Source organism: Zootermopsis nevadensis, unplaced genomic scaffold (assembly GCF_977971745.1).
Source record: "Zootermopsis nevadensis isolate Lab colony 2312 unplaced genomic scaffold, Znev_1.0 Znev_ptg000018l, whole genome shotgun sequence".
NCBI classification, from domain to species: domain Eukaryota; kingdom Metazoa; phylum Arthropoda; class Insecta; order Blattodea; family Termopsidae; genus Zootermopsis; species Zootermopsis nevadensis.
In genome coordinates, this window is record NW_028259150.1 from 283,387 (window position 1) to 303,215 (window position 19,829).

The following is a 19,829-nucleotide window of genomic DNA, read 5'->3' on the forward strand; positions in this document are numbered from 1 at the left end:
CAAAGCTTTTTGCACAAGTCTGTTATAAACCAGATGTTTTGGAGAGAACTTCTGTTATCAGTTTCTGTTTAAGTTGTAGTGCCATGTAGTCTGGTCAAAATGTACCAACATTTCAGAGGTGCTTAATGCCTCCATCATCACCCTATTAGTGGATGTTGTAAGTACCTCTGAATTGTCAGTAAACTTCTACCAGACTACACAATACTACAACCCAGATAACAAGTAGGATTTGAGGTTCACATGGCAGTGAATACTAGTTGGCTGTTTTCCTGTTGGAAATACGAGGCTCGTCCACAAAGTAAGTTTCCCTGGGGCCGTTTACAGAAACAAAACACATTTTCATGGAAATATTTATTGCAACAGATACAGCAAGTGTCCAGCTATTTTTCAACATATTCGCCACCGGAATTGAGACATTTGTCATACCGTGGGACCAACTTTTGAATACCTGTGTCGTAGAAGTCTGCCGCCTGGGATTGGAACCACTGTGTGACAACCATCTCCGCCTCTGTGTCATTCTCAAAACGCTGACGCTGACCGGACAGGAATTTCTTGAGGTGTAGGAAAAGATGGAAATCACTGGGAGCGAGGTCCGGGCTGTAGGGTGAATGATTAAACACCTCCCAGCTGAACTCCTGCAGGAGACTTGCTGTCCGTCGAGCCGTGTGCGGCCTAGCGTTATCACTGACCGCACTTCACAGTCGGCGGGAGCTGGAATAAGAACCTCCATCTTCAACAGCTGCAACGATGCTACTGTGAGAACGCGGGAAGTGCCGTTAGTGCATGCGCCATGCTACGTCATTGCTCTATCACGTACGCACAGTCGCTTCGCGCAATATAAGGTTTGCTAGCTGTGGGACGAGTGGGAAACTTACTTTGTGGACGCGCCTCGTAAGTCAGAACAGGTTTTATGAATATTTTGTATTGGTTGTCCATGTTGGGAGCTGTTGGGTGAAGTTGATTTTTGTCTGTGTGTGTGACAGTTCCAGTAAAAACTCCTACTCTATGTGTAGCTTTATTACTTTCCTCAAATGTGGCCTATTGTACAAAGAATTGTTGCATCACGTTAAGCTATACAACCTTCACTTAAAACTTTCTTTGGCATGTTGTTTATGTAACAAAATAAAATCTTAAGCTATGCAGTATGGTGTTTGTAGTATTGGTAGGCTTTGCTGCAGTAGAGTTGTATATGCCCATGATTGGTGGTTCCCTGTCACCATATCATGGCATGTCCTTAGGTTGCAGATGGAGGAACGACCTCCAGTTATGGAGGTTAGCTGCGAATATATTGAATAAGCAGTCGTGGACAGCCAACAATGGGTGGCACTTCAGCTTGGGGTTGGGCGTGAGGCCAACAACCTTTCGTCGTAAAAAACAAAAAGGATTTACAAGAACCTGAAGATATAAGAATATACAAAACAATAATTTTGCCTGTTGTTTTATATGGGTGCAAAACATGATCCATCTCTCTGAGGGAGGAATGCATATTGCAGGTGTTTGAGAATAAGGTGTTGAGGAGGATGTTTGGGCCTGGGAGAGAAGATGATGGAGTATGGAGAAAACTGCATAATGATGAGCTTAAAAATTTATACTCCTCCCCAAGTATTGTCAGGCTGATTAAGTCAAGAAGAATGAGATGGGTAGAGTATGTGGCATACATGAATGGGGCAAGAGGTGTGCACCGGGTATTGATTGGGAAGCCTGAGGGGAAGAGACTGCTTGGGAGACCTAGGCATAGATGGGAGGATAATCTCGGGCAGGATCTATGGGAGATAGGAGTTTAAAGAGACTGGATTTTGTTGGCCCAGGACAGGGTCTGGTGGAGGGCTTTGGTTAATTCAGTGATGAACCTTCGGGCTCCATAAGCCATCTAGTTACTTAGTTAGAGTTGTATATGCCATAATAGATTTATATTTGCAACAATTGAATCTGAGGTCATTGATGCATGCAAAATTTTGAGTAATGCACTTGGAAAATGGTAATACTTCATATTAGAGGGTTTTTTTAAATTATATTCTTGTTTGAGAATTTCATTTCTTGTTTTTTGATTTCAGTGTAATTTAGTTTTTGAAAACTGGAACATGTGTTAGGAATGATGTGACTTCTTGATTATCCATTATATTTTACACTGTAATTAATGAAATATGTTTCTATGCTGTTACATTTTGGTTTCAATGTGCTTATTTTTAATTTATTCTCTTAGGTTTCAGAGAATGATCCTCTTCCAAAAGTAATATGTCATCATTGTTTACACAAACTTGAGGTATTCCATGAATTTCAAGAAAGTTGTTTGAAATCAGAAGAAACATTGAGGAATGGTGTAACATGTACAGAAACATTTCTGGAATTTAAGACTGATTCTCAGGAGTATGCACATGAATGTGAAGACACAGTCTCACAGTTTCCAACAGAATTGCTGCCAGTACAAGATCCATTTTCACCTAAGCAGTGTACAACAGCAGTAACACCACCAACAGAGGTAATTGCATTGAAATAGCATGTTTCTAACTTACAAGTAGTATTGTTAGTAATAATAGTGGGACTTGCGGACATTTGCGCTTTTATTTATAAATAACATTGAACTTATAACTGCTTGAAAGCTTCTAGTTTTCTGTTGTTTACCTTTAAATAAACTAATAAATATTAGAGTGTGTCAATAATAGCTATAAAGAATTACATGCAATAAGCTGCAAGTCATGGTTGTTGTTTACTACATATAGGACAGTGGTTTTATGGACAGTAATGCAGACCACAACACCAAGAATCCTCTAAGAGTGTTGCCATTGAAACGGTGATAATTTAAACATAACACACTACACTAACATATAGTCATATAGAAATTCCTAAGTACCATTACCATGACAGTGACTAATAATTTATATATATAATGGACACAGTCATAAATAATCTCCTATTAATATAATAATTATGGCAGACTGTCAGATACTAGAGAGAAAGTGGGAGTACAATGGCACAATCCATCAACTACTCATAGACTTCAAGAAAGTCAATGACTCAGTTAAAAGAGGAACACTTTACAATATTTTACTTGAATTTGATGTACTTAAGAAGCTAGTCAGGTTAATTAAAACATTTAGCAAAATTTGTGTAGGTAGCATTTGTCCAATACATTTCCTATTCAGATTGGCCTGAAATGGAGATGTACCACTGCTGCTTTTTTTTCAGTTTTGCCTTAGAATATGCCATCAGAAAAGTCCAAGAAGATCATGGTAGTTTGGAAATGAATGGGACACATCAGTTTTTGGTCTATGCTGATACCTGTTGGGTGATAATATAAATACTATAAAAGTGAACACAGAAACAGTTAAGGGCAAAAAACACAAAGTATATGATCATGTTGCAGCATCAGAATTCAGGACAGAACCAGAATATAAGGATAGCTAATGAATTGTTAAAAAATGTGACAAAATTCAAGTACTTGGGGACGACACTAACAAGTTATGGCATTCATGATGATGTTGATGCTGTGTTTGGCCACAGCTGACTTACCTGGATGATTGAACTGGATATGGTGTTGGTGCTTCTTGACCCTGGTTTCAAGGGAACATCCAGTTTGTCCAATTTAAACCATCTCACTCAAAAGGTATGCTGTACTCGCCCGGTGTTTTAAGGACCAGGCTGCATGAAACTGGAGATTTTCCTTGGCAGCATCCCCTCAATATTAATTTGCATTAGAAGGATGCTCTCCAGGCACATTAAGACACTAGATATCCTGTCACGGAAGATTTCCAGTTTCCTTTGGCCCATTAAGATTGATCCTGATCTTAAAACACCATGTGGCAAAGCATCCCCAATGAGTGTCTGCGTATGTTCTGATGCTGGAGGCAGAGACAGTTCTGAAATGCTGGAATGTAACTCATACTTGCACAGCAAATTGCCTGAGAAGACTTCGTCGTTCAGTTACCTTGAAAGCTTCATAACTAACTGGCTTTGTCACTTTCATTGCATGTGCTGCCTATATTCTTAAACATGCTGTATGAATGAAATGGTTGATGATGATCATCCGTATGTATTCCTATTAGTCACCTGCATGTTCATCAAACCTTGTTTATTCAGGTAGTATTTGAGGAAAATCAAAATGTGACAGTACAGTGTACTAGATAAGGTTTTTGAACTAATTGAGAGTGAAATACTCTAAAACATCATAATTAAATTAAATACCCCTAAGTATTATAGCTTTGTTAAAAATATATATGCTTTCAACATCTAATAAAGCCCTTAAAAGATCATGTTAGTTCAATGTGTAAGGTTTAAGGTTTTCACGTTTATGTGAGTTAAGACAGTCTTTGGTTACGTATTAACATTTTGGATGATCTTTACAGTTGAAGTGAAGATTGTTAGGAACTAAGTGGATAACAGAAGGTTCAATCTAGGATCATGAGAAAGTAATGCCCTCTTGTTATAACTTCCTTCCATTCTTTCATGGTATGGATAAGAATTTCTGTGACATGCCCACAGACAGTCCATCCTCTCTGTTCATGTTGGGCTGGTTTTGAAGATTCACCGATGTTCCCAACTTGATCCTTGAGAAAAAAAATTGACTTTCAGTTTGGCATTGATTAGCAATGAATATTTAGAGCTAGACACGTGGAATTTTGTGTGAAGGTACATCATATACATATCCACTGCTCAACATGTAAAATATTGACTGAGCTCTCCCGTCTCTATTTGAACATAGTACACATAGGTAAACATTTATGCTTTCCCAATTTACTGTGAGCTAACAGAAGACTGCTCTATTTCTACTCCTTTTTTTTAAATTTTTGTACAAACTATAATGTCAGTGTAAGGTAAAGATAGAAAAATTGGAATTTAATGGCCAGTGAGATTACTACATTGGGTGAGAATATGAACACCATAATGAATAAGGTTTAACTTCTATCAAAGAAAGTGGTCAAGACACATACATATTACAGCCAAAATTTGCAATTGTGGTCATAATATTACTATGTAAGTTATTTGTACATTTTTCAGACTTCTAAGTTTCTGGGAACAGTAATAGATGTATAATTTATGGTGCTTTTAGGACAAGCATAAATTCAGAAATGCTTTGTGTTATTCAGTTCAGAAACAGCTATCTTCCTATATACTTTCCAGAAAAAGCTATCTTCCTATGTGCTTTCCAGAAACACCCAAGATGTGTTAAATAGTAACTTTGCCCTTGTGTTGTGTGGGTGCAAAGTTACTTTTACCCTGAGGGAAGAATATAAATTACAAGTGTTTGAAGTCTAAATGCTAGGAAAAATAGTTGGACTCAAGAGGGATAAAGTAAGTGAGCAGCGTAGGACATTGCATAATAAATTTTATGGGCTGGACATGTAACATGCAAGGGATGCATGCAGAGTTTTTATGGGGAATCCTTCATTAAAATGACCACTGGGCAGACCAAGAAGGAGATGGGAAGATAATATCAAGATGAATCTTAGGGAGGTGGGCTGTGAGGATGGTAAATAGATATTGTTGGCTCAGGATCAAGTCTGGTGGTGGGCTTTGGTGTTGTCGGTGCTGGTCCTGAAGGTTCTGCTACCTGGGATTTCATTAGTCAAATTTACATCGAGTTGGTTAGTCTTATTTACTTCAATTTTGAAACTTTTGCTGTTTCTTTCTCTACAGTTTCCATATTTTTAATCTTTTCATTTCTATGAATCTAGGATTTTAACTATATGAATGAATTCATGTTATTGCATATAAGAGTAATGGTAAGTAATAGTTATGAGGTGCTAACCCTATATAGTTTCTTGTTGTGGTCTAAAGGTAAACTGAATTTTGTTGTCTGTTTCTGCACTAAATGGGAAAACATGAAAGCTTTAAGCCGTTTGTTATGTAAAACATTGTAAACATTATTTAATTTAATGTAGAATTATGATAATTTATGATTTTAGCTAATAAAAGTGGTTTAGCTAAAGGAATGTGTTTTAATTATTATTGTGCCTGTTTAGCTTACAGAAGAATGTACTACTTAACCCTTTGAAGCTGAGTTCATCTAAATAACATTTACAAAATTTAATTCTTGCCTCATGAAACAGCACATCTCCAATATAAAAATTATTAACTTGGTTCTCATGCTATGTAAGGAAATAATCACTGTCTATTCTGAGAATCATACAAAACTTACAAATACACTATTTGGCAAGATGCAGATATATTAAATGTTAAAGCAGGTGGTGCATAAAAATGTCACTGGTTTTACGGTGTTAAAGTGATATTGCTGAAGGAATATGTATGTTGTGTCTGTTTAGCGTTCAGAAGAATGTACAGTAGCTGAAAGAAGAGATGTCTTTGAAAATTCGCCATCTGGTAAGGTAGAAGTAATAATGGTAAAGGAAGAACCTGATGAAAAGGGTACAGAAGTTTATGAAGATAAAGGGTGGCATCATACAAGTCTAGTAGAAGATAATATGCAAACTGAACAAACTGAAATTGATTTGCTGCCTCTGGATGATGAAGTAAAGTCTGAAAGTTGTACCACAATGGACCCTCCAGTTATCAGGTAATGTGAAAGATTATTATTTATTTTAATTATCTTACATGTTTCAATATGTTTACACATACTGTGCATGCAAATGTTGAAAGGGAAAATCCTGGTAAGGTAACTGGTGTAAGATTGGGGGGGGGGGAATTGAATCATAGTACCAGAATGAAGTGGTACTTCTGTAAGTGGGATGGTAAGAGGAATATCTTGTGGCTGGCAATGTGAATCTTACAGAGCAGTTTTACCACTATATAGCACATTGTGATTGTGGCATATGATATGCAAATTTTCCATTTCTGAATTGTGAAGCTTATAATAAAATCTCTGATTTGAAAGACTTCAGTTTAGTAGTAATTCTGCTGTTCACTGTCAACGCGTGTGGAAGAGGCATTTGTATTGGTCTGATATGACTTGTTTAAAACTATTGGAATATTTTGTGGTATTGCTTCCAATTTACAAGTCACTTACTAATTAGTGGGTATTGAAAAGATAATATCTGAATCTTAACTGAAAATTTGGTTTGGGTACAGTAGAGAAGAGCATTCATGTGAGGATTTATTCAATAACAAAACTGAGAAAATTATGTTTTAACCATATGGAACATTTTCAATAACACATTACTTCAGTTATGCAATTTTCTTTGTGCTTTTCTTTTCCACTTTTTTTGTAAACAGTTTTGTGTTCTTAATATGTAAATACTTCTGCTCTTATGATAAACAATTGTATAAGCTTGAATTTTACGCAGAAACTGTTTCTTGAAATGGTTACATGATTAACTTCAATGAAATAAATTTCATGTTTTGTATATTTAAAACAGACATTTATGTATTGATGTTAATTTTTTGCATGGGAATATTGAGTCAGACATATGACAGAATGGTTGCCATTCTGGGCAGCATCGAGTTACTTGAATGAATTATTGTTGGTTAATATCAGCAGATGGAAGAAGAATCTTAATCCTTGAAATTTCAAGTCCTTGTCTTTTTGATGAAATGTCCATACACAACTTCTCTTTTGTGAAGTATATGAATATACAATAGTGTTGTTCCCGAACACAGCAAAAATGTCTTCACAAAAGAGGAAGTGTGTGTCCTCTGATTTTGTTGGGTTTTTACCATGTGAAGGTTTAAATGAAAGCAGTGATATTTATAGTGAGGTTGAAGCTAGTTTTGAGTTGGACAATGAAAATCAAGTACCTGATGGTGATTTCTAGAGTCAAGAGAATGGTGGATGTGAGGTTGTACCAAGTATTTTAGACACAGTAAATTTACAATTGTAAGTGATGCATCTGGCATAAATTGCTTTGAATGTGGCACACATTCTGATGGACTGCCCATGTTATGCTGAAACCCACGACATTGTGTCATCTTCATGGCACACTCTCTGACATGCTTGGTTTAGAGTCTGTGATATTTTGTCTTTTATGACTTCAATAAGGCTTTCCACATCAATCTTATGGATAGGGTTTTTGCATTGGACTAGAATTTTAGTTTTTAGTGGTATTAGAATTCTCTCTGTTTATCAGTATATACACTGCTAGGCTTCCTTACAGCTTGGCATTCTTAAAACTAACTTACGTTTTAATGGAACTCTGTCACATGTTAGGAACATTGCTCTTTTAATCCTAACTTCACAGGCAGGCCTCCATACAGCCTTGCCTGCGGGGTTATCAGTTATCAAATTGTTTATTTTTAAGTGTATGTATACTGCCAGGCCCTTCTACAGCCAGACAATTTTATCAAACACAGCTATGTTTTGGTAACATTGTCATTTTATTTTGAAGCCCACTGTCAAGGGTTCTGTATCCAGCTCCAAGTGTATACAGGCACAAATAGCCGTAGAAGCTGATGCACCTCTGTAACACCCCCCCCCCCACACACACACACACAGACATTTCACTTTAACTACAAGCCAAGACATGAGCACACTTCCCCAGACATATCCCACCCACAGAAAAGAAGTACCCTACAAGAGAATGCAAGTTGTGTGTAAGACGTAAAAAATGGAGTGAAACTACATGGGAATCCAAACAGTACCTTGTTACCTTGCATTTTCCTGAATGTTTTGAGTGGTACCACACTTAGAAAAAATATTATCAAAGTAAGTCTTCATGTAAATTTAAAATTTATGAAGTGAAATACTGAAGTGAGAGGTTTTAAAATGATTTAGGTAAAAATAGCTAAATTGTAGGAGAAAGAATAGTGTATGTTACTTCAGTCTTTAGTTGGTAAGCATTGTTTTAGTATATATTGACTAAAGTGATTCCTCAAAACATAAGAAAGAAAATACCACTTCATTGTTCTACAGTCAGTAGTTTTTGAGAAGAATTATATTTAAAAAAATTTTACTGCAGCAGTGTTACACTGCAAATTTATTTTTTTAAAAAGCAGTAACAATTATTAACTATGCATTTTGCCAACAGTATATTTGTGAGTTATGTGTGATTCTCAAGTAAACCGATTATTTTTCTAAAGACCGTAAACCAATTGGTGTTTGTAACAGAGACTCATTGCGATTTCTTTGAGGTAAGAACCAAACTTTTAAATATTCTACTTCAGCTTCAAAGGGTTATATGGCCACTGTGTGCCATTTAAATGCCAACACAAGGATTTAAATTTCAGACCAAAAATCTACAATCTAAGATTTCTGTCTTCTGGGTTGTTGCACTGTGTAGTCTGGTCGATGTTAACCAACGTTTCACAGGTCATACTGCCTCTGTCATCAGGGCAATTTAGTTTTGAAGGGGAAGTGTAATGTCTGGGCCTTTGTGACTTTATTGTTCTTTTACTAATGATGAAATTACTGCTTTGTCAGCTGATAGTAGTGACAATGGCAGTGTTGAAAGTGGTTCTGCTAGTGTAGAAAGTGAAATTGACTATACTTAAGACATATTTGCACCTGCAGAAGAAGAGTGCAATAGCAAATCTGTCATAGTGACAGCTCTTGTTGCACCACCACCATTGTTAAAACCTCAAATCCTACGTGAATGTTCATGATAATTCTTCAAGTGAAGTGAAGGTTAAATGACACTGCTTAATGAAAAGTAAATATATATCCATACCAGAAGTAAACAAGAAAATCACACTATTAAGGAATAAACATAATGGCGAAGAAGTAACGTCTGACATCTAGTGCACTGTATGGGTAAGTGCATTTTTTACAGATATTAATCTTGGTCATGCAGTTAAGTACTAGACCTACCACTGCACAATTTCTGAAATATGCTTTACTTTTCAGGGGCTGTGAGAACTGTTTCACTCTCTTCAGTGAAAGTGATACACTGGAAGTTTTCTGTCACTTATATTCCTTCAAGACCTGAGGTACCTACAATGTCTGATTGAACCTAAAACAAATAATGATTATAATAGGGAAAACCAGAGCAACAAACTATTATATTCATGGGGGTTGTGAAAGGTATACAATTTATGAAGTATCTCTAATGAATTTATTGTATCACTTCAAAGGTGCTGCATAGATTGTGAACCCTACTTTTTTAATGTAAATTGACAAAAGATCTCAGGAGAGATGTTTTTTGTTATATACAAAAATGTGTGTAGGGTAACTTTGATGAGTTCAGTGTTTATATAAATATAAGTATAATGTGCTGTTTGTGAAGGATCATACACAAATGTGAATTGCCTGATTAAATTTTATTCAGCTATTTATATTTACATTTTTGGAAGGACAAAACAAAATGCTGTTTGAAAGTGTTGGACTTTTTATAAAATCATGTTGTTCATGAAATGAGAAGGCATTAATATTTCATCAGTGAGAAAATATTGTAAATAAAGATTTTAAAAAAACATTTAAATGCTTATGAAATAAAATTGGAAGGCATTAATGTTTGAATAACCAAAATTTATTACACACAAAATTTATAATAAGCTGGAAGGAGGTTAGATGTAATGTGGAAGGTTGATATGCCTGTAATGTACTGTTGAGTGAGTTTTAACATAATTTACTTTTGTAAGCTGTCTCATACTGTCTACATGAAGGAATTCACACTAGCTAATGATATATATAATGTTGTAGATTGTGTGAATGAACTGTCTAACTCATGGAGTTTCTTTGGAAAGCTAACAGTCAGTCAGCTAGTCAAGAAATTTCCCACCATTTATGGAATCTAAATGTTCATTACCATGTTACCTTCTGTCTAATCTTAGGTTTCCCCACTTGGCTTCTTCCTTTAATATTTTCCAGTTAAAATTTTGTATATAAGCTCCAAAGACTGTGCTGTATGTATTTGCTGTTCAAAGTAGAACTTGCTAAGTAAGGACCTCGGATAACCTAGAAATAAACGTTCAACAGCCAGCCACGATCCTTTGTACCACATATGATCAGTGATTGTTTTTGTCATATACTTTGCAACTAGAACAGTATTTTTAGTGTTTGAAGAACATAAAAGAGCATGGTACAGCATTGGGTTCCATGTATTTAAATACAGTCATTGAGTAGTTAACAGAAGAAATGAAAATGATTTTGAAGTTGTTGACTGATGGTGAAGTGGAAATGTATGCAGAAAATAAGTATAATGTTTCCTTCTTTGAATGTCTTCGATAATGATCTTATATTATGTTCTTTGTGGGCTTATCCATCCTCTGCTTTTCAAAAATGCCTAAAAATTGACAAAGCTAGTCTCTCCAACAGAATAGGTCTCTCCTCCTTTTTACCTGAAGATTGAGATCCAGCCTTTGAAATGTTGTAATTTTTTAAGGTTTTAAGATTTTTAAGACTTCTTTAAAACAGACAGTGGCTAAAGTCCAAAACAAAGACAGTGATGTATTTTTAATAGCTAAACAACTGGACTGAGCCTTACTGAGCACTTTTCTCTATAATGCCATGTGGGGGGGGGTGTGTGTCAAGGAGTCAATAACACATAGTTTTCATATAGATGAGAATGCATTTTGGCATGTCTGACATACATTTTGCTTTTAAGTAGGTAAATGTTAGGTGAAACTTTGTCTGTTAGATGGAAGTGTGATCAATATTTTTTTGTAAGAAACATGGAAAAACTGTCACAATGAGAAACCTGAAACAAACAATTACTGGATCGATCTTACTGTGGAGCCAGATTGAAGTGTCCAAAAGAGAATAATTGCGAGCAAGAAAGAGTGTCTAATAGTGAGGTAGGTCTGGCACCACTTCATATACAGGCTGAGCACAAAATAATTTCCAACAGACCACACAGTGCTGCAACCTAAAAGAGACCCATCTTAATACTTGTTGCTGTGAGAACCTCAGGAATTAAGGTATTTGAAAATGATGTGTTGCAGAGAGCATTTGTACCCAAGTGAAATGAAGTAACAGGAACTGATCAAATTACATCAGAAGTTTTATAATTTACTCTCTGCACCAATGTAAGAGTGGGAAAACAAGGCTACTTGAGGTGTGTGGGGCATTAGACACAGAGGAAACAAGAAATGAATAAAATGTTTTGGTTGGAAGATTTCATGGAGATGACAGTTTTGTCTTTGTTTATTTTATTATTATAAGCTTATGCTAGATTGGAGCTATCATTTTTGTGTATGACAGATTATGTTTAATGCTAACTTGTCTTGATGTAGACCAAAACTTTAAGTAAAGTGCTGTTATTATTTAATCGCACAGTTTAATTTTGAAAAATGTGTGATTTCGTTTGTATGTGGTGAATGTTTATGTGATGTTTTGTGCATATATGTTTCTTGAGTAGAGATATGCATGTTTTCAAGAATTTTGTATTTGCATGTGATTAGTATTTCTTATATATACAATAATTTGAGAATGATCTATGACTCACACTCTCTGTGGTACAGGATATACCTTGAAAAGTTGGTTGTATACTCAGCTTGTCAAAGAATAGCTCATTTTCTTATGAAACTTGAAGGTTTATAACCATGTTCACAAAAGCCAGTATCCTGAGCCAGCTGTATTCAGTTCGCTCCATTGATTCCTGTCACCTTAAGGTCTATCCTAACATCCTCCCACCTATTCCTAGGTCTTCCCAGCAGTCTTCTCCCTTCAGGCTTCCCAAACACCCCTCCCCTCCCCCATGCATACTGATGTTGCACCCACCTCATTCTCCTCGATTTAATCACCCTAACAATATCAGGTAAGGAGTACAGGCCAAAAAGATCATCATTATCCAGATTTCTCCCTTTTAGGTCCAAATATCTTCCTCAACACTGTTCTCAAAAATCCTCAATCTATGTTCCTCCCTCAAAGTGAGAGACTGATCTATGCTGTTATAAATTTGAAGTTATTGTGAATGAAATTATGCATTATGTAGAGTGATGTCTTGTATTTTTGCACTCTAAGGAATGAACTAGCAAATATATTGTAGTGGTTAGGTATCTCCATGTGCATATATCAGTGTGTTAAAAATTAATAAATACATACAAGGTTTAAGTGATACATAATAATCAGTCCAGAAAATAATAGTGCAATTGAACTTAGCCCAATGTTGCATGCAGTACTGGTAACCGATGTTCCAGTTGTGGCTGGGCGCTCTCTCTCTCTTTCTTCAGTTTCCTGGGTAACAACATTAAAGTTCTCATCTCCATGAACATAGGATAGAGTTTGTGGTAGATCTTCCTGTGGGAATGGGAATGTAGGAAGTGAATTGAAACAAGAAATAAATACAGAGGTGACATGGCTGTTTGAGGTGGAACAATAAACTAGGGACATTTGTTCATGATTTTTTCAGTTGGTTTCACCCATTACACAAAGAATTTGCTAATTTATCCAGTGTTCACCAATGTTTCCAGTTGGACAATGTACAGCAATGCTAGATTATCATCGCTTCATACTCCCATAGTGCAACTTTTGTGGTTCTTTGTTTGGCTGCTCCCACATTTCTTACTTAAACTGCTCTAATAAACTCATCCCCATGGCCAACATTAACTTTCACCACATTCCTGGCTGTGGTACATTGATGAGGGTCCCATCCACAAAGGCCTCACCTTGTGACCCTACAACTAGCAGGACCAAATTTCAGAGTGACATATATCTACTTCCAGCTTGAAACTCCATCCGCTTGAAACTGATTCTACGAAAGTACAAATTTGTCATCTGATGAATTTTTGATTGCTGGTGAGACCATGGTTTGACCCATATCTCACTATAACAGGGATAATTGTATCATGAAATACTTGGTACCTCATTAACCCAGAAACCTGTGGACATAATTGTACCATTTGGTCAGACTTAGCTACATTATGTTCCTATGTTTTTCCCTTTAGTTTTGTTTGTAGTGAATTGATGTAAACAAGCCACTGTCTGTGTGAAGAAAGTTATATTACTGTTCTATATTTTTGTTAAATGTTTGATTTAAAATTAGTTTCCTCATTACCTATGTACCTAGAGTTCCTGTAAATCAGAAGCCCTGATGTCACCAACTCTCAGTTCATCCTCTTGTACCAACCAGCCTTTGCAGCATCTGCAACTGATACACACTTCTTGGTTTATATGCTGATTAACAAATTGTTTTATATATATTTATAATTAATATAAAGTAAATTTAGGTTTTGGGTTTAGATTATTCCACTGCATTGAATCAATCATAGTGTGAAGTGAGAAGTGGCAGGGTATGTAGGAATCTTGGATAGTGATGTACGAGGTGCGATCGGAAACTTTCAAGACTGTGTCAATAGAGGGCGAACCGGATGTAGTACGAGCTTCTGCCGCTAGGGGGTGCGGCCTACATTCATAGTGAATCAGTGTGCCAGCCGGCATCATCGAATTAGCATTTGTTTCTTAGTTACGGGCGTTTTGGTAGTGCATTACACCGACCCTCCTGCGATTTTGGAATGGCGTGTGCATCAAATTTTGCCAAAGACTCGCCAAAACGGCTACGGAAACCTATGAAATGCTAAAGCAAGCATTTGGGGAGTCCGCAATGGGTCGTGCACAAACTTTTGTGTGGCATTCCGTTTTAAAAATGGCCGAACCTCTGTCGATGATGACGAGCGTTCTGGACGACCATCTTCGAGCACAACGCCCGAAAATGTTACGAAGATTCGGCCTGCCATTCACGAAGATCGACGTCGTACCATCAACGACTTGTGCGACATTGTTGGGATAGGCTATGGGACCTGTCAGATGATTCTAAAGGAAGAACTCCACATGCGACGCATCATGACAACGCGCCAGCGCACACCGCCCTCAAAGTTCGGCAGTTTTTGGCCTCAAACACCATGGCCGTCATCCCGCACCCTCCTTATTCGCCGTGTGACTTCTTCCTCTTCCCAAAGATGAAAATTCAGCTAAAGGGAAGGAGATTTGAGACGATAGAAGAGATTCGGGCAGAATCGCAGATGGTGCTTGACAGGCTGACAAAGAAAGATTTCCAGGGATGCTTCCAGGCTTGGCAGCGGCGCTGGGATCGTTGTGTTCACTCCCAGGGGAACTTCTTCGAGGGTGATGGATGAATTTAATACCTGAGATAAGTGTACGGGTTTTTATAGGCGCAGTCTGGAAACGTTCCGATCGCACCTCGTAGAAGCAGTTATAGTTTGTTTCGAGACATTATACTAACATTTTCCTGAATTGACCAAGGAAAACTATTTGGAACACAATTTTTCACTCAACCTACAGTTTGTAGCCTGCTTTCCTCTTGCAAGAAAAAAAAATGATTGATGTTCATTAAGTTCATTATAAACATTATGCAGTTGGAGGCCAACATAATCTTAAACTTTTTATTTTCTATAATCTGTAATAACAGTGCTGCATATAATATGAACTTTCAAAATCGGATTGACTGGTACCGCATAATACAGGATCCCGAAATTGTATGGCAATAAATTTTAGGAAATATGCAACATTTGATAAGGAATATTTGCATGGAATAATAAACATTATGGTGGCTTTGTGCACATTATTAAATTATGGACATCCTACAAATTAAGTAATTGTATTATTTGTGACTCAGTTACATGCATAGTGATGATGGGGAACTTTGGGGTTATGTGTAACAAATTTAATGTAGCTAGAATCTGTAGGCCTATTTGCATATTAGAAGAATGTACATAATGAAAGTTATTTTAAATATGATTTCTTCAGTTGTACAAGTAAAAAAGAAGTGTGAAGGTTCGATGTGTTATTTGTTGTTGAAGTTCTTGAAAAACCAAGATAGAACCATAAAAATAAAATGACACATGGAGGGAAAGCATACTGAACTCATTGATAAAACCTTACAAATTATTGTCAAAGAAGGAGAAGATATTTTAAGTTATTAGCCTAGTTTCGTAATCATTCTAGTGATGTTATGACAAAGCTCTGCTGTCATTGTATACATTACATGTCTCAAAATAAAAAAATTGCTTGTGTAGTTGCTGCAGAAATTATTCTTCCAGCTTATATTGTTGTGGTTCATAAAAGTTTTGGTGGAAAATTGAACAATTATAGACTATGCCTCTTAGATATACTGGGGATACTGGGAACGACCCTTTTTCAAGTGCCTGAGCACTGCGGGTCCCAACTTTCCGTTGGATCAATCTGTAGACATTCGGTAGGACTCCTTGGACGAGGGATCGGCCCGTCGCAAGGCCTCTACCTGCACACAGGACAGCACAACACAGAAAAACGCGGACAAACATCCATGGCCTGAGTGGGACTCGAACCCACGGTCCCAGCGACCAAGCAGCACAAGGCCCACACCTCAGACCGCGCGGCCATTGCGGACCCCCGCCTCTTAATGTGAAAATTACTCTTGTAGTAAATTTAGAAATAGTTGTTTTTCAATTACAGTGGCACTGGTTTTGTAACTGAACATGTTGGGAAAATGTTATTTTAGTTTGAGAGATATGGCAAGATTATTTTATGGACAGTTTGCCCTGTTGTTATGTTTGCCTTCAACTTTGGAATAATTTATGGTTGGGTGATATTGGGGTGACTGCAAAGGATTTGCAAGTGATTTTGCTGCTAGTATGACAAAAAGACATAGTGGAATTACTAAGGAAAGAAACCTGATATTTTTGTAGCATTATCAGTGTATGTTCTTAATTAGGTGCATTTGTCACATATAAGTGAATAAGCATCTTTATCTAATTATTTCTGTACTCATGGTATTAATTTGTTTATCTCATGTGCATATCATATTGCTTATTTTCTTTCTTTCTTTTTTCTGAGTCATTTAATAGCATTTTCTCCTGGGAACACAGTGTAAAATGCATGTCTTGACAGTGGGTCACAATGTAGAAAGTCTGAAAAAACACTGATGTAATGTTTGGCCCTTATTAACACCAACACCATTGTAATTTATTATGTTAGACACATTTCATTCCTATTGGGCAGTTATCAGTAGTGAGTTCTGTAAAATGTCACTATGTACATAATAGACCCCAAAATTCATTACTGGGTAAAATGGTCTTATTGCTTACAGGTCATGTAATATTTATGTTGCACATTGTTATATTAATTCTCGTAGTAATTTGTGGAAGATGTCAGTGAGTGAAAAATGTTCATCATAATATAATACTGGTATGATTAAGCATCTATTGTCAAAACGTTTAGGGAATCATGAAGTAAATCACTGGCAGAAACAAAATTTAATTTAATTTGTGACAGGAAAATATTATATACTGTAAATAATAACCATTTTGATCTCATAGTTTGAAGGTATTTTTTGGTTGTGGGCTAACTTTTTTGAGATCTAGGTATGATTTGGCTCCTTGATGTAGAAATCTAAATTTATCCATATGTCTTCTTTAAAAGTATTTTTACATGGATGTAGAAATAATTTTTTATCATATTAATAATGTCCTAAATCAGTGGTATGCAAGCAAGTGATGAAACAGTCCTCTTTTGACTCAGTTGTATAATTTGGATTTTGTTTAATTTCCTTCATCAAGTTGTTCTAATAGACATACTGCATTTAATCATGTCCTGCAGCTTAGCTATAACATGCTTGCCTTACCAGGATGTTTCCTTCTTAATGCTAGTTACTGTTGTTAATGTTCTAATTTTGTAGTACCTTTGTAGGACACTTACATATTGCTATAAAAATATGTATATTAAGCAGCTATTTATTGTGCATGAGAATCTGGAATTTTTATCCTGGGATGAAAGTAAAACAGCTATCACCTGAAATTGAATTGTGAATGTGCAACATACTTCTTTTATAGTAGTTACTAGTTTTAACTCTTTTGGCTTCATTGATGTTCCTTAATAGGATAGAAGCTGCTGTTCTTTTCAGAATAGATACAGCATGCTAATTTTATGAATCTGTGACAGTAACAACTCTCCAATTTCTACCTGCATTACCCTGTATTTAATTTTATTTTGAAGCATTTACTTGTGACATAGCAAATGAAGTGTGACAGTTGTATTTGTCTCGATATATGTTTGAAAATTTCAGTGTAGATTATTTTCAGGGCTTTGGCTGAAAAGTTGAAGATGTGCTATATGGTCCTTGTATGGGAAATCTAAGAATAATGTCCAGGAAGGGGTGCAAGGATGTGACTGTTTTCTGTAGGCTACTGTGAGAGGCTAGACAACAAATGAAGTGAAACATTTTAAGGATAACTAGCAAAATGATTTCACTTTTATATTCATGCCTTATGTCTTGCTCCAGATGAGTTCCATGACATTTAATAAATTTCTGTTTTAAGTTCTGCATAACTCACTACAGTAAAGCACCATTAATTTTTCTGATTTCCTTCATAATGTTGTCTTTCAGTTCTTGATTGGAGCGGGGGTGAGTAGCATACATTTTGGACTTTGGCTGTCAAGTCTGGGGATTGTGTTGGCCAAGGAATGTTGCCAAATTGTGAAATTAAGCAACCTGGAAATATTCCCCTGAGAAAGGTCATGGTTTTCCTTGCCATGTGGGCTGTTGCATCATCCTGTTAAAAGCATACATTTCTTACCCTTTGCAGTTCCATAGCCAAAACTGTTTGCAGCATAGTGCAGTAGCACTCAGAATCCACAGTAGTGTCCTGTTTGTTTTCCTAAAAGAAATTCGGCCTAATCACACCAAATTGTTACCTTTGCAGTATGGACTACATGTGGAAGTGAACCTCATCTAACATGATCAAAATGTCGAAAACTCCTTCTTCATTATTTACAATGTCCAAGAATTGTCTACAGAAATTCACATGAGGAGTCTGTCCGGTTCTTTCAGTTTTGTGGGTTACATGAACTTTGTAAGGATGAAACTTCCTTCATGCAAAATTTTTCAATGGTACCTTCTTGGCATCCCTTAGGCGATCACATGCTAACTTGCTGTGCATATCTGATTCTGTTGAATTGCTGCTTTTACTTTTTCATTCTGTGGTGGAAAGTTTAGGGCCAAGAAAATTATTGACTGCACTGCCACAAACATTAAAATTGTCAGCCCTCTTTAAATGGCATTACACAAAGGAATTCTGATATGCTTTGGAACATCAGACTCATGCCAAAAAATGTCTCTGCATCTGCACAATAGACTTAGTTTTATAATAAGTTCTCACAGTGAAAACATGATGATTCACTGTCTCATTCTCCGTGACTACTAAATTGCATACCAAGATGTATATGTGCCACTTTCCCCACTCCAACTAGTCACCCACAGCAGCGATGTGAAATACATCACATCTTAGCACCCCACTCTGTATATAGAGCTGCATAAAAGTTTCATCCAAGTCAAAAAAGGAGAAGAAATTGAAGTGGTTAGGACTCTTGATTTTTTTATAGTAGTGGTGAAAGGAATTGTGAAGTTTATCCTTAGAGGCTTGGGAGGGGAAGAATCGGAAGTAAAAAGGTACAGTTTCGTGTTACTGTGGCACGTAAATATGGGACGTTTAAAGGTGGCTTTAACAGAAAACTGACAGGTGGGTAGACAAGATACTGTGTTTTTGTGAAACTTGTTACCAAAAGTCAGGTTTGCTTTTTTGTGAATATTTTGGAAATACCATAGAGCAAAGTTCTACAGAGGTGTTCAGGAATATATTAATAATGTGAGAGTTGAGGCACAGGAGCAAATTAAGTGCAAGTAAATTGAAACTATGTTGCTTTTCTCTGTTGAAAAGTGGATTATTCTGAATATTGGGAGTAATTGAAGTGGAAAGGGTTAGAATTTTCCAACCATGCATACGTCTGTTATGGTAATGCTGATACTTTATGTGGTGCCAGTTTGCTATATTGACACGTATTATTTGTTTTCTATGAAATATTTGCGGAATGAGTTCTTTGCAAGAGGGTAATTCTGGATTCTCAGATGGACATGTGTGTGCACAGTTATATATGATAAATTACAGTGTTAAACACAATTTTGTGTAATTTGCTGGATGCTTGTGATGACATGTAGTTCATTGGGTTTTTCTTCTGTATTTGCTTTTATATTTTAAGCTATGAATAACAAATTTTATGTTTAATATTTGGG

At 36.4% G+C, this 19,829-nt stretch overlaps 1 protein-coding gene across 12 annotated transcripts in view; it reads left to right on the forward strand.

Moving 5' to 3' along the window:
- Positions 1 to 19,829, forward strand: part of LOC110827459 (uncharacterized) — a 51,552-nt gene that overhangs the window by 1,078 nt on the left and 30,645 nt on the right. For all 12 annotated transcript variants that reach the window (XR_002542333.2, XM_022059158.2, XM_022059161.2 and 9 more), the window contains exons 2-3: positions 2,204 to 2,479; positions 6,261 to 6,511. Coding sequence is in view for 11 of the 12 variants with exons in the window: in XM_022059158.2 (XP_021914850.1) it covers positions 2,204 to 2,479; positions 6,261 to 6,511 (527 nt within the window). In the remaining variant the exon portion in view is untranslated. The remainder of the gene's footprint in view (positions 1 to 2,203; positions 2,480 to 6,260; positions 6,512 to 19,829) is intronic.